The sequence below is a fragment of the Haemaphysalis longicornis genome, unplaced genomic scaffold, assembly GCF_048455015.1.
Source record: "Haemaphysalis longicornis isolate Haplotype H1 unplaced genomic scaffold, Haemaphysalis longicornis Haplotype H1 scaffold_1, whole genome shotgun sequence".
NCBI lineage: Eukaryota > Metazoa > Arthropoda > Arachnida > Ixodida > Ixodidae > Haemaphysalis > Haemaphysalis longicornis.
The window spans coordinates 12,123,886-12,136,601 of record NW_027526203.1 but is presented as its reverse complement, the minus strand read 5'-3'; the positions used below and the strand labels follow the sequence as shown (position 1 = coordinate 12,136,601).

General features: G+C 52.2%; 1 protein-coding gene across 1 annotated transcript; it reads right to left on the bottom strand.

Moving 5' to 3' along the window:
* Nucleotides 1-1,369: 1,369 nt before the first annotated feature.
* On the bottom strand, nucleotides 1,370-12,465 carry LOC144155191 (uncharacterized). Its single transcript, XM_077686521.1, has 3 exons — nucleotides 11,003-12,465; nucleotides 10,528-10,849; nucleotides 1,370-1,429 (listed from the first exon to the last, which is right to left on the bottom strand). The coding sequence occupies exons 1-3, from the start codon at nucleotides 12,463-12,465 to the stop codon at nucleotides 1,370-1,372; spliced, it is 1,845 nt and encodes a 614-aa protein (XP_077542647.1).
* Nucleotides 12,466-12,716: the final 251 nt, after the last annotated feature.

Sequence of the window (12,716 nt, the reverse complement as noted above, 5' to 3'; positions counted from 1 at the left end):
ACAGCCAATGTCCTTGTTTTCGCGAAAACAAGGAGAAAATACATTTTAATGACATTTCATTTGAATTGCCACAAAGTACCGGGAAACACACGTGCCATCACCAGAACTTCCCTCTTTCCCATCTTGTCCAGGATGTTTGAGATTGATTTACAAATTTGACGCAGTTTTGACAAGCACCGTATCTCTAAAGGTTTGTCACGAGTAGTAAAATTGTTTTTCGCGCGTAATATTACAGCCAGAGCTTTTCTGGAACACAATTGTGAACAGGTTTTTTTTAGAAAAATTGGAGGGGGTCGAGCGCCAGACGTGGGACGCTTGGCGTGGAATGACCCATGGACGTTTGCACGGGAGCCGTCTCTGTAGTGCTGGAGGAGGCTGGCCGCCTCGTCCTTCAGCAGGGAAGCAGTCGGTGTTCGGTGTTGACCACATGCCACGAACCCTCAGAAGGGTGGTGTGCTCTTTCAGAAAGCTTGCCCGGTGCCGGTTGGTGATTGCTCGAGGGGGTGCCGCCGAGGCAGCTCAGTGTGACTCTCGTAAACGGATGCCAGAAAGCCCAACTGCGAGTGGCGAGCTCCCACCTCTCGAGCCAGCGACGATCGGGGGGAGAGGGCGCGGATGGCCCGCTCGGTCCAAGGCATCCGACTAAGGAAGCCTCCACACTGGCGGGTGCCCTAATACCAGTACCTGGACTCAGACAACTGCACAATTTATTGTTCCTGGGATTAGATAACCCTGTACCCTTCGGGCCATTGGGCTGGCGCAGTGGTTAGGTTGCCAGTTTTATGGCGTAAAGGTGCCGGGTCTAATTTCTTAGGCCTCCATAACCATATCTTTTTCTTGACGCTTCGATATTTTTTGATGCGATGGACGGAAAAGGCTCTGGCTAAACAGCCGCGCTCCTAAAATACTACAGCCACTGTAGAAAAAATGGGAGCGCACCGGCGAGGTATTGGTCGCGCCAACTGGCAGTGGCCCTCGGTGGGCACGTGCAGTGCCCAAGGTCTGTTTCCCAAGTGGCGCCGCCAGTGTCGCCAGAAGTATCTCCGATGGTGCGCTCCGCGGTTCATATTTTCGTTGTCCATGACTGCACGCGGCGACAAAATTGTACTCGGTCGTGCATTAGTGCATACATTTTGCGCGGAGCGTACATAGATCTGGAAAGGACGGCGCCAGATCACGCTGTCTTCTACCCTTCAGAGACCATGGCAGTGGTCTTGAAGGACCTATTCTACACGTGAACACAGGCCCACAAAACACAAGGAAAAGATACGGGGATTTATGTAGCAGGGCCGGCAGAAGGGTACCGAATTTTGACGACATTTGCAGCAAAGCAAGCACATACGCGGTCACTTTTTTTAGCACTTAGACTTCACAGCGACGCTACCAGGACGTGGAAGGACACAACATTGGGCGACTCTGCAAAACTAGTCTGAAAAGTTGCAAAAAAAGCACCTTGCACCATTTGCTGAGGTAAATATTCTTGGCATATAGTCTACAAGAATAACACGAAATGAACACAACGTTATTAGCCACCATATTAAATCTTCGTGATGAGATATTCATTGGTCAATACCCCATGCTTTATGGTTCATCGAAGTCTCTGTGGAGCAAGCTGCTGGATGGGGACATAATTACATGTGTAGGTGTTGCTGTAATGCTTATTAATTTGCATGACCTAGGGAGACTGTGTTTTTTTACGAGCGAAACCTCTTAGGGGTTCGGGCTTTCGGCGTCTGCTGTCGTCGTCGTTTTATGTAGTCACGGCACGAAAACACCGAGATACTCGTTCTCCAATTCTTTGCGCTATAACGTGACGACTTCTAAACGGAAAGTGTATAATGGATACAACCGCTTCCAAATAAACTAACATTGTTTATAGATCCATTGAACACTCCCTGTCCGCTTCAGAAATCGTCAAGCACAAACAGAAGCTGTTTTTGACGAATGATAATTTGTGTTACACTCAGGTACCCACCGCTTCTCAACGCTGGCTCTGATCCGGTCGGGTGGTCAGTCGAAGAAAGAAAAGGCACACTTACCTGATGCCGGTGCCTCGTTAAAACTTTTTATGGCAGCCGTGTCTAACAAACCCTTCCACGTCTTACGAGCAACTTCTCCAGAGCCATGGAAGACTACACCTAGCACCCGGACTTTCCTCACCCACTGTACGTCTCCAGCAAGGTCACTGGCAAGCGACCCAAACCGTAGCGCTCTGCTTTTGCCCTTATTCAGCCGGGATCCAGACAGCTCACCATACTCCAAAAAAAAATTCCCCGCATTTCCCCGAGGGGAAGAATGTGAAAGTGCGAATGCACGAGTTGAATTTGCGCGGTTCGGTAATGTTCGCGAAAGAGAGATCACACACACACACAACTACAAAGAAAGAAAGATGCATTTATTCACAGACACCTATTTATGTTGTCGTTGTACTTGATTGCTAGAGCGGATCTCAGCTTTGAAATTTCGTGTCAGTACTCCTTTAAGCAGGTGCATTAGCCCTTCTCACGCGCAATTCTTGGCCAATCCCCCACGTGGGTATGTGCCATGTCAGTGGCCAGGCAGCGCGCGCCCATCTCCCCCCGTTGCCAAGGAAGACGAGGAGATTCCTGGCCAATCCCCCACGTGGGTATGTGCTATGTCAGCGGCCAGGCTGCGCGCGCCCATCTCCACGTGCGCGGACATCGCCGGTGGACGCAGGTTCATGGTCGCTTAAGAAGTGCATTGCACTTAAAAAAAGCCGTGTAAACGCACGTGGAAGGGTTTGTTAGACACGGCTGACAAACGCATAATCATAGCGTCGACTTTCAAGCTGTCTCTCTCTGAGAGGAGCTATATCATTAAGTCGTGCGTGTCAGCGGCGTTCTTTTACGTGGCGAGGGTAGCTCGACCACCTCGTGATATAACTCGTCGGCTGGCCACAAAATTCGGGTCATTTTTCTGGGCTAGCAAGACCGAGTCAGTTGCGCGCGCTTTGCTGCGTCTGCCGCGCAGCATGGGGGGTTTTAGCTTGCCATGCCTGAACACGATGTCAAGTGTTCTAGCGTTACGCGGTGTGTGGGAACTAGTAGATGATGATGAGTAGCCGGGGCAGGCTCTGCTTCGCTACTTCTTGGGTACTGCTCGCTTGTTGTTTTATGATGAGCCCATTACCGGACCTACACCCGTGCAGCCGTCAGCTTTCTATAGGTACGTTGCTAAAACACTTCGAGGCCTACAGCCGTGCAGCCGCCAGCTTTCTATAGGTACGTTGCTAAAACACTTAGAGTCTTTCAGTCGGCCAACCCAGATTTGGATATTAGAGCCTCATCTGCGACTGATATATGCGATAAATTGGCTATTGGGCAACTGAATGATCGGCAAAAAGAGAAGTCTCGCGGGGCCCGCTGGCAACAGTTAACGTCAGCGGCGCTTCCTGCAGACGTTCGTGATTTCGGGTGGCTGCGGGGCTGAAGGGCCCTGCTGACGTGTGACCGCCTTGCAGCATTTGGTGTGGTTCGCTCTGCCCGGTGCCCGCAATGCGGACGCACTGAGACGCTAGAGAATGCTCTTTTTGAGTGTCGTGTGGCCGCCACATTCTGGGTTTTACTCAGCAGAATGTTTGAGCTTAGGCTGGGCGCCCACACGAAATCTAAAGACCCATTTGTCAGCTTTCTGCTGTGTGTGGGTGCCTTTGTTGTGTGGCGCCAGCGAGGTGTAGCCGCCTTGCAGGCACGACCACAGCGTGCCATGTATCCCCGGTTGTGGCGTGTTCGAAAAATGGCCATAGAGCACCTGCAGCATGAGCTGGTGGCGCTGGGTGAAGAATCCTTTCTCATGCGTTGGTCTACTCGCTTCATCAAGGTTGCCAATAATACCGTGCAATGGTGTGTCGTACCTTATTATTAAGGTGAAACTTGCGTGCTGAAAGGAGTTGTATGTTTGAGGCCAAGGCGCAGTTTAGGCAGCCTGGCTGCGCATGCATCTCTGTACGGACATAGAACGGATGTGTGTGAACTGCTGTGGTTTTTATGTTCACTCCCACGCGTCAACTATGGTGTCTGAGTCTCGTGCCTCGGACATTATTGTAAAGGACCTTCGGTTCGGTGTACTAGTTGTTTTGTGAACTTCCGTGATCTTCACTTCCTTTTCCTCTGTGGCACATTACGTAAATCCTGTGCTCTGTCAACCCGTGTAGTAGCTAACTACAGCGGGTCCTAGCTGTAACCTGTGTTTAATAAATTCTCTTTATGTGTTTTATGGAATAATTTTCGAGTAGCTTGTTTCACTACCATAGAGAGAGAGAGAGAGAGAGAGAGAGAGAGAGAGAGAGAGAGAGAGAAACACTTTTATTGAGTCCTGTGGTTAGCGGTACGTGGTGGCCGCCGGTTGAAGCCTGGCGGCGACGGTTATTTGTCTTGCGAAGTGTTGACTGCCCGGAGTAGTTGGAAACTGAATGGTTTTTTTTCGCTTTCTAGGGCAGCGCTGTTACCACTAGTCGCTACGCGCTGATATGTTATTTACACTAAATTCTCTTTATGTGCGTTTCCCTTGCACAGCGAAGCTACATAATTAAAGGGACACTGAAGTGATATGTAAACATTGCGGGATTACTAGCGCCAATTGTATTCCGGAGTCCCCAGGCCATGTTCCGACCACTCTGGGCGCGTTTACGCGATTTTATTTAGTAGAAAAATTAATTCGAAAATGGTGTCCTCCTCTCTTTACGCTCGCCCATTTTCTGTGGCGTTTTCGTGTGACGTCGGGAGGAGCCGAGCTCGCAATTGGCTGCACTACTGCATGGCTTCCCGGCCTACAGGCAGAGTCAGTCGGCCCAGCGTTTCGTCCGCCGGCCGCCGACGGGTCGTCGCAACTTGTTCGCTCAGTTGAATCGAAGCGAGGACACGTTTGTGAATGGAAGAATGTGCCTTTCTTTACTTGGTTAGTTTGTACACTGTATCTAGCTCCAAGTCAAGGTCGCTTCACACAAGCGCTGCACAAGCGCACATGCGACGCTTCGCTGACTGGTACGCCAGTAGGAAAATATAAGGCCTCTTGAAGGTGGGAGAAGAGTCAGCGAAGTCAATATAGGTGCTAAGGAAATAAAATCAACTGATATTTTTACCGTACAGCGTAAAACTAGGGTGCGGGAAGCACTTTTTTGCGCTGGGCGAACAAGCACAGCGGTCAGCAGCACGACTACGCATCTGCGAACGCTTTTCCGCCTAAGAAATGCAATTACTAGAGGTGATATATTGTGGAAACCTGGGGGATGCTTACTGCATGAGCGCAAAACAACAAATAGTCACCTAAGCTACTTGAAGTGCCAAAACTAAATAAAAGTGTAAACTGGTTATACAATAAATACCTTATATTACCAAGGTCACCAGACCCCGCCCCGTGGTTGAGTGGTTTAGATCGCGGGGTATGTCATTGCAAGTGTTTTGCAAGTCGCAAGTTCGAATCCGCGCGGCTGCGTGCTTTTTTTTTATAAGTTAACTTTTTCGTTTTCCGCCGATGTTTTCTATACTGAGTTCACCTTTTTTTGGGCCGCAACGTTAATTGCTCCACGAACTAGTTCACAGAACGCGCGCAGGCTGGGACTGGCGTGCTAGCGAGTTCTCGTTGGCGTGCTGTTGCCATGGATAAGCACTGACTGCTTGCGGGCAGGGGGCACAGGCCAGAATCAACAGACCCTTGGACTGGTGCGAACACGCTTTTTACGATACAGGCATGAGTGAGGCAAGCTCCAAATGGGGGGGGGAAAGCGCATGGCATTAGAGCGTCTGCGGGGACGCGGAGGGCGTTCATGCACTGCGTAGGCCTCGGCTAGTGAATGCTACGATTCCAAGCCGTCCTGGGAGGCTTATCTTACGCAGTTTACAGCCGACAACATGGCAGAAGCTCGGTACGGTGATTACTAAGATATTGAGAATGCCCATCCAACAACGCCATCGGTTGTGTTTTACAGAACCGAAACCGAAACTTGTTTGATTGCTAACCTTGGGCATCGTCCCATCACGGTGCTCCCTCCTCCCAACGTCACAGCTTAGTTTGTGCGGCCGCCGCAAACCGCGCATAGTAGTTTTTCTTCTTTCGCGCTGTGTAAAATAATTACCGATTTGTCAACCGGATAAACGATGAAAAGTGGGCTAATTTCAGCCAGTCTACGCAGTGCAAGCAAAAACGGGAGCTTGACAAATTCACTTCAGTGTCCCTTTAAGTCGTCCGTCTCAGCGGCGCTTTTTTATGTAGCACGCGTAGCGAAACCGCCGCACCATTTCACCCGACAGTTCGCCACGAATTTTGGATCGTTGTTCTGGGCGGGCAAGACATAAACAGTGTCACGAGTGGTGCTGAGGCTGCCCAAGTCAATGGGTGGTTTTATTCTGCCTTGCTTGCAAACAATGTGCACCGTGCTTGCGGTACGTGCAGTGATCGACCTTCTAGACTCAGACGAGTACCCAGGGAAGGCGCTGCTACAGTACTTTCTGGGACCTTCTCGGTCATTATTTTATGACGTACACATCGCCGGTCCTTCCGCGGAGCAGGCGCTGCCATTTTGTGCGTATGTTATAAAAACATTGCGAAATCTCCAGCGTTCCTTGCCAAGCATAAGTTTAAGGGAAAGCACGGCAGTGAAGTATGCGAAAAATTGTCCATAACCCAATTAGACAGCCAACCGATAGGAAGGTCACGCGGTGTCCGTTGGCATCCGCTGACTTCGGCGGCACTTCGAGGGGATGTTCGGGATTTCGGATGCTTACGTGGCTGGGAAGTTCTCCCGACGTGTGACCGTCTGGCGAGATTCAGCATTGTGCGTTCCGCATGGTGTCCGCACTGCGGCCACACTGAAACATTAGAACATGCCTTGTTTCACTGTCATGTAGCGGCAACGTTTTGGACTCTCTTAAGCCGGATGTTCGGACTCACACTTCGAATAAACACTCGTTCAAGTGATGTTGATGTATGCTGGTGCATTCGTTTTGTGGAGAAATCGTGGTGCCGCATGTCTTCGATCCCGGCCGCAACGGGAAATGTACCCATTGCTGTGGCGTGTCCGGTCAATTCTCATGAGTCATTTGGAACAAGAGTTGGCAGATCTAGGAGAAGATCCTAGGATCCTTTAGCGTTGGTCTACGCGCTTTATAGTGGTGAGGAGCAACATCATGAGCGTTTCTCTAGTGCCGTACTGAGTTCAGTATCGTTTATGAACTCTTTCTTTGAACGCTGGTGAACTTTCTGTGACTTGATTTGTAGTAGCTTGTTGACCTCGCCATTATTTTGCAGTGTGTAGAATGACCCTGTTACATAAAAACTGACTGGATAATTTTCTGTTCTTAGGGCAGCGCTGTTATCACTAGTCGCTGCGCCCTGATATCTGGGTTATAAAAAATTACTTTTACCTACCCCCAGCTTGTTCCCTCCCTAAACATTTTTGTGCAGTGTGTAGAATGACCATGTTACATGAAAACTGAATGGATATATTTTCTGTTCTTAGGGCAGCATTATTATCACTAGTCGCTGCGCCCTGATCTGTGGGTTATTATTAATTCTCTTTATCCCCCCCCCCCCCCCGAGGACAAGCCCCAGGGCGAGGTGCGGGCATTGCACTGCGGTCGCGTTTACCCCTCCCACTACCCTAAACTGGGGCAGATGGGGCATACCAATTGCTTAAATCCGGCTCAACGCATCACAGGGCGCCACCATCTCAGCAAGCGCGCGATTGCTCCTCCCACCGGCGCTTCTTTGGCGCACAGTTAGCGCTCGCCGTGTGGCAAGAGAGAGACTTACAATCTTTGAACATACTTATACACCATTATCTATAAGCATCCGCAAAAGGAGGAAAATACTCGCAAACAAGTTCTCTCGGCGGCCGGCGCGCCTGTCGCTTCCGGCGAACCAGCGTTGCCTGTCAGCACTGGGCTGTTTACACCGCTCGGTGTGATGTGCTCCGCTGCGTAGTACAAGAGTGTTTTTCATCGTGTGCTTAGTTTTTGCGGACCCTTCAACTGCTTCAGCTTATGCTTCGATGCCGTTTAAGGTGCAAACTTCGCTTGGTCAGCAGTGTGCGGTGGTGGGTTCGCGAACAATCAGAGAAAGCGAGAAAAAGTCGCCGACAGCACACATCAGCACGACACTGCGTGGCGAAAATGCAGTGCAGTTGCGACATGTTTTTGCTGCATTGCTTCCCTGCTGACACTGAGTTGAGCCATCGGTGGACGCCATTGCTAAGCCACAAAGACTTCGTACTAACAACCAACTCTAGGGTCTGTTCGGTGCACTTCTTAGACGGCAAGCAGACGGAGCTTCGTTTAGCGGCCGCGGCTGCTGCTTTTTATGATGGGGGCGAAAAGCACAAAAAATCACGCCATATCCACGGAATGAATTATGATAAGTGGGGCGAAGCTTGAGAGGGGGAGATCCTCGGTAACCGTAACTCTCCCGTGAAAGTTCGCCCATTACATCATTAAGAAAGACGTAAGACTGTGTGCGTACATTGTACAAATCAACTTTTATTTTCGGAGTCAATGCTCCCAGGCCCAGACCCGGTGAAAGACCCCGCGCCATCGAGGACTACCCCGCACCTCCACCACAATTTGTCACGTAGGATGGGACACAACGGTACGGTACGGTACGACAACTTTATTGATAGTGCCTGCAGACGGCTTGTCGCCCTGGTCTTGTTAGGGTACTTCGCCGCGACGCGGCCTTGACGTCGTCTAGGTTGGTGTCGCCTCTACTTTGGCCGCGGCCCCGCTACTTCCTCGGGTCGACCTCGCCTGCTCCTAGTCTGGAGCGGCAGTCTTCCCTCGGGTTCGCTGGGTCGCTGCCTTTCGAGTGCGGCCGAGACCTGCTGGACGGCCTGGATCTGGGTCTCCCTGTCGTAGCTCCTCGTCGCTGCTTCTAGCAGCGGCGGGATCGTCTTCCTCGTTGCCGCTTTGTGTGGATTTTTGCTGCAGTACCATAGGACGTGAGCCGCTGTGGCTCTCTCCTTCTGGCATGTGCGGCATAGGTCACTCGTGTACACGTCCGGGCACACGTGCTTCATTAGGGCTGGGGTGGGTAGCGTCCCCGTCTGGAGTTGCCGATATAGTACCGCTTCCTCCCTGGTCAGGCCCGGGTGGGGCGGTGGCATCGTTCTCCTCTTGTGTCTGTACCACTTCGTTATCTCGTTGTATGTGGTCATGTTGTCTTTGGTCTCCCACCACCACGTTGGATCGACGGCGGCAGTTGCCGGAGCGCGGTTAGTGAGGCCTCGCGCCACGGCGTTCGCCGTCTCGTTGTGGTTTGCGTACCTTCTTTCCGATAAGTCTTCGCCCATGCGTGCAGGGAACCATTTGATCGCCACGCGGCGGCTCTCGATTTTTGTCGCTCTCAGTATTCGCGCGGCTTCGCTGCTCACTCTTCCCCTGGCGTAGTTGCGTACTGCCGTTCTGGAGTCACTGAGTATGGTCGTGCACTCGGTGTCGGCGATGGCCACCTCCTCTGCCCGATGCGCCTTCCGTGTGCGCACGCTTGCTGCTGCCTTAGTTGTCCCTGTCGTGGTTTGGACTACGACTGCTGCGTAGGCTTTCTCGTCTCCCGGGTATTCGGCCGCGTCCACGTATACGGCTCCCTCGTCCCTGGCGTGGAGGTCGATGAGTGCCCTGGCTCTCGCCTCTCGCCTTTCCCTGTTGTATTCTGGATTCATGTTTCTCGGTATTGGGTGTACTCGTAGCCTTCTGCTGATGTCTTCTGGGATTGTCTCTTCTGTTCTATTTTGTTCCCTCAGGCTTATGCCCAGGTTCCTTAGTACTTGTCTTCCTGTTCTTGTTTCTGTAAGGCGCGCGAGCTGCGCCGTTCTTTGCGCCTCTGCTATTTCTTCCAGCGTGTTGTGCACGCCGAGGGCCAGGTGTTTCTCCGTGCTCGTGCCGTCGATGAGCCCGAGTGCCGCCTTGTACGCCTTGCGTATCAGCACGTTGATTTTGTTCCGCTCGCTTTGCCTCCAGTTGTGGAGTGCTGCCACGTACGTTACGTGGCTTATTGAGAAGGACTGTACGAGTCTCATGAGGCTCTCCTCCTTCATTCCTTTTTTCTTGTTTGATACTCTCTTTATGAGTCGTATGGCCGCGTACACTTTGGCCGTCACTCGGTTGACCGTCTCGCCGTTCACCCACTTCCGTTCGATTAGCATGCCGAGTACCCGAATCTTCTCGACCTCAGGGATCGTGAGGCCGCTTCTCGTCTTGATCCGGATCTTGTCTCTCTCTCTCTCGAATTTGTCTCCCTTTGTCCTTCCGGTTGACCTCTTTGGTGGAATCACCAGTAGCTCGGACTTGCGTGGGCAGCAGATGAGGCCGGACCCGTCTAGTTGCTCTTCGATGGCCTCGACTGCTTCTTGCAGCGTGCTCTCGATGTACCCGTCACTCCCCCCGGTACCCACAGCGTCACGTCGTCGGCGTATATGGTGTGTCGAACCCCCACCACTCGCGAGAGTCTCTCTGCCACCCCGATCATTACCAGATTGAAGAGTAATGGTGAGATGACCGAGCCTTGGGGGGTTCCGACGCTGCCCAGCAGCTTCTCGGGTAGCCGCAGGTCACCGGCGTTGGTCTCAGTGGTTCTGTTCGTCAGGAAATCTTTGATGTACGCATACGTCCTGCGGCCCATGTTTAGCTTCGCCACTTGCGCCAGGATCGCGGAGTGCCTCACTTGGTCGAAGGCGCTCTGGAGGTCCAGGCCCAGTATGGCCTTGTTGTCTCTCGTTCCCGTTGTGTCGTCAAGAATATCGTGCTTTAATTGAATCATGGCGTCTTGGGTGCCGAGCTTATTCCTGAACCCAATGATGGTGTTGGGGTAGAGCCCTCCGTCTTCTAGGTACCTCTGCCACCTGTTCAGGAGGACGTGTTCTAGCACCTTGCCTACGCAGGACGTCAACGAGATTGGTCTGAGGTTCTCGATGCCGGGAGGTTTGCCTGGCTTTGGGATTACGATGGTCTTGGCCGTCTTCCATTGTCGGGGCAGCGACCCTGCGCGCCAGCACTTGTTGAAGTAGGCCGTGAGGTTCTCGATGGCAGTTTCGTTTAGATTTTTGAGTGCTCTATTTGTGACGCGGTCGGGTCCCGCCGCCGACTTTGTGTTCAAATTTTGTAGGGTGGCCCTGACCTCCCACACCTCAATGTCCTGGTCCAGCCACTCGTTCTGTTCCCCCTGGTATTCCGGGTGCGCCTCGGTGGGTGCGGTCGGTAGGTACTTGTTGTTGATTCTCCTCTTCGTCTCGTCTTCCCCGTGCTCTTTTCTGGCTTTGTGGATGATTCGGGCAAGGTTGTCGTGCTGGTGGGATTTGGTTGCGCTATCGTCTAAGAGGCTTTTCAGCATGCTCCATGTCTTGCCGCAGTGCATCTGGCTGTCCGCCTCGTTGCACACTTCGTTCCATTGTTGGGTGCACAGCACCCTGCTGTGGGCTTCTACCTCCCTGTTTAGTTCGGCCACCTTCTTGCGCAGTTTCCTGTTGGTTCGCTGCGTCTTCCACTTTGCCTGTATCGATTGTTTGGCTTCGATGAGGTGGGCCAGTCGGCTGTCGATTCTACCGACGTTGTCTTCTGTCTCGATGGTTCTGGTGGCTTCCTTTTCCTTCTCCCTGATTTCGTTTGTCCACTCCACTATGTCCGTGATGTCCGTCTGCTCGGTGGGTAGCAGCTTTCGGAAGGCGTCCCAATCCGTGTGTCGGTGCTTTCGGTGGCCTCTGTATGTCCGTCCGTTGCACCCGATCGGGATCGTGACTTCCATGATGTAGTGGTCGCTGCCCAGGTTGTTTCCCGTGTTGCGCCACTCGAAGTCTGCCCTGTCGTTTTTGACCTTTCTGACGAAAGTGAGGTCCGGCGTTGTGTCTCTGGTGACCGAGTTGCCGGTTCTTGTGGGCTGGGTCGGGTCCGTGATTAGATTTAGTCCCAGGTCCGTGGAATCTTGCAGCAAGTCTCTGCCCTTTGGTAATGTCCTTTGGTACCCCCACGCTTGATTCTGTGCGTTGACGTCTCCACATATTATCAATCTGTTGTCCGGTCCCGCGATCTTGCTCGCCTTGTGCAGTAGAGCTTTGAATTTCTGCTTCCCGTGCGACGGACTACTGTATACGTTTGCTATGTACGTGCTTTCCTTCTTCTTCTTTCCCGTTACCACTTCCACCATTGTGTGCTCTATCATGCTATTGTTGAGAAGCTCGTGCTCGACAAACGTGATGCCCTTCTTCACCATGGTGCAGACTCCTCTGCCACCCCTCCTGGCCGTTCCCCGGTCTTTGGGTCGACTGGCAACGGATCGGTAGCCCGGAAGTCGGACGTTTTCGGCACGGGTTTCCTGCAGCATGATGATGTCCGGCCTTCTCGTTACTTGTCTCAGGTGTTGTTGCAGTGTCGCTTTCTTTGGGTCGTATCCGTTGCAGTTCCAGTGCCAGGCCAGGAGGCCTCTCACTGCTGTTGCTGGTGCTGCGGTTGTTGTCCTGTCCATGCTTGCTGGATGTTCGCTATTTGTACTGTTAATCCTTGTACTGTCGTCATGAGTTGTTGGCACATTTGCTCTAGTGTCGCTAGTCGATCATTAAATGCCTGGAAGGACGCACGGCTGTATTCTTCAAATCGGTTGAATCTGTCTTCCAGGTTGTCGATTCTGTCGCTGAGCTTGCGCTCCTTGAGATTTTCGAATGCTCTTCTCTTTGGTGCCGGTCCAACCGCTGCTGTCGCTCTCGGGACCATTTCCAT

Excerpts from the sequence above, each read along its gene's own strand:
- LOC144155191 (XM_077686521.1), bottom strand. The coding sequence starts at position 12,465 with ATGGACAGGACAACAACCGCAGCACCAGCAACAGCAGTGAGAGGCCTC. Across the intron at positions 10,850-11,002 it reads CTCACGGCCTACTTCAACAA|GTGGCAGAGGTACCTAGAAG; the intron begins GTGCTGGCGCGC and ends CCTCCTGAACAG. Across the intron at positions 1,430-10,527 it reads CCGAGAAGCTGCTGGGCAGC|ACTAGTTTTGCAGAGTCGCC; the intron begins GTCGGAACCCCC and ends GCAACTTTTCAG.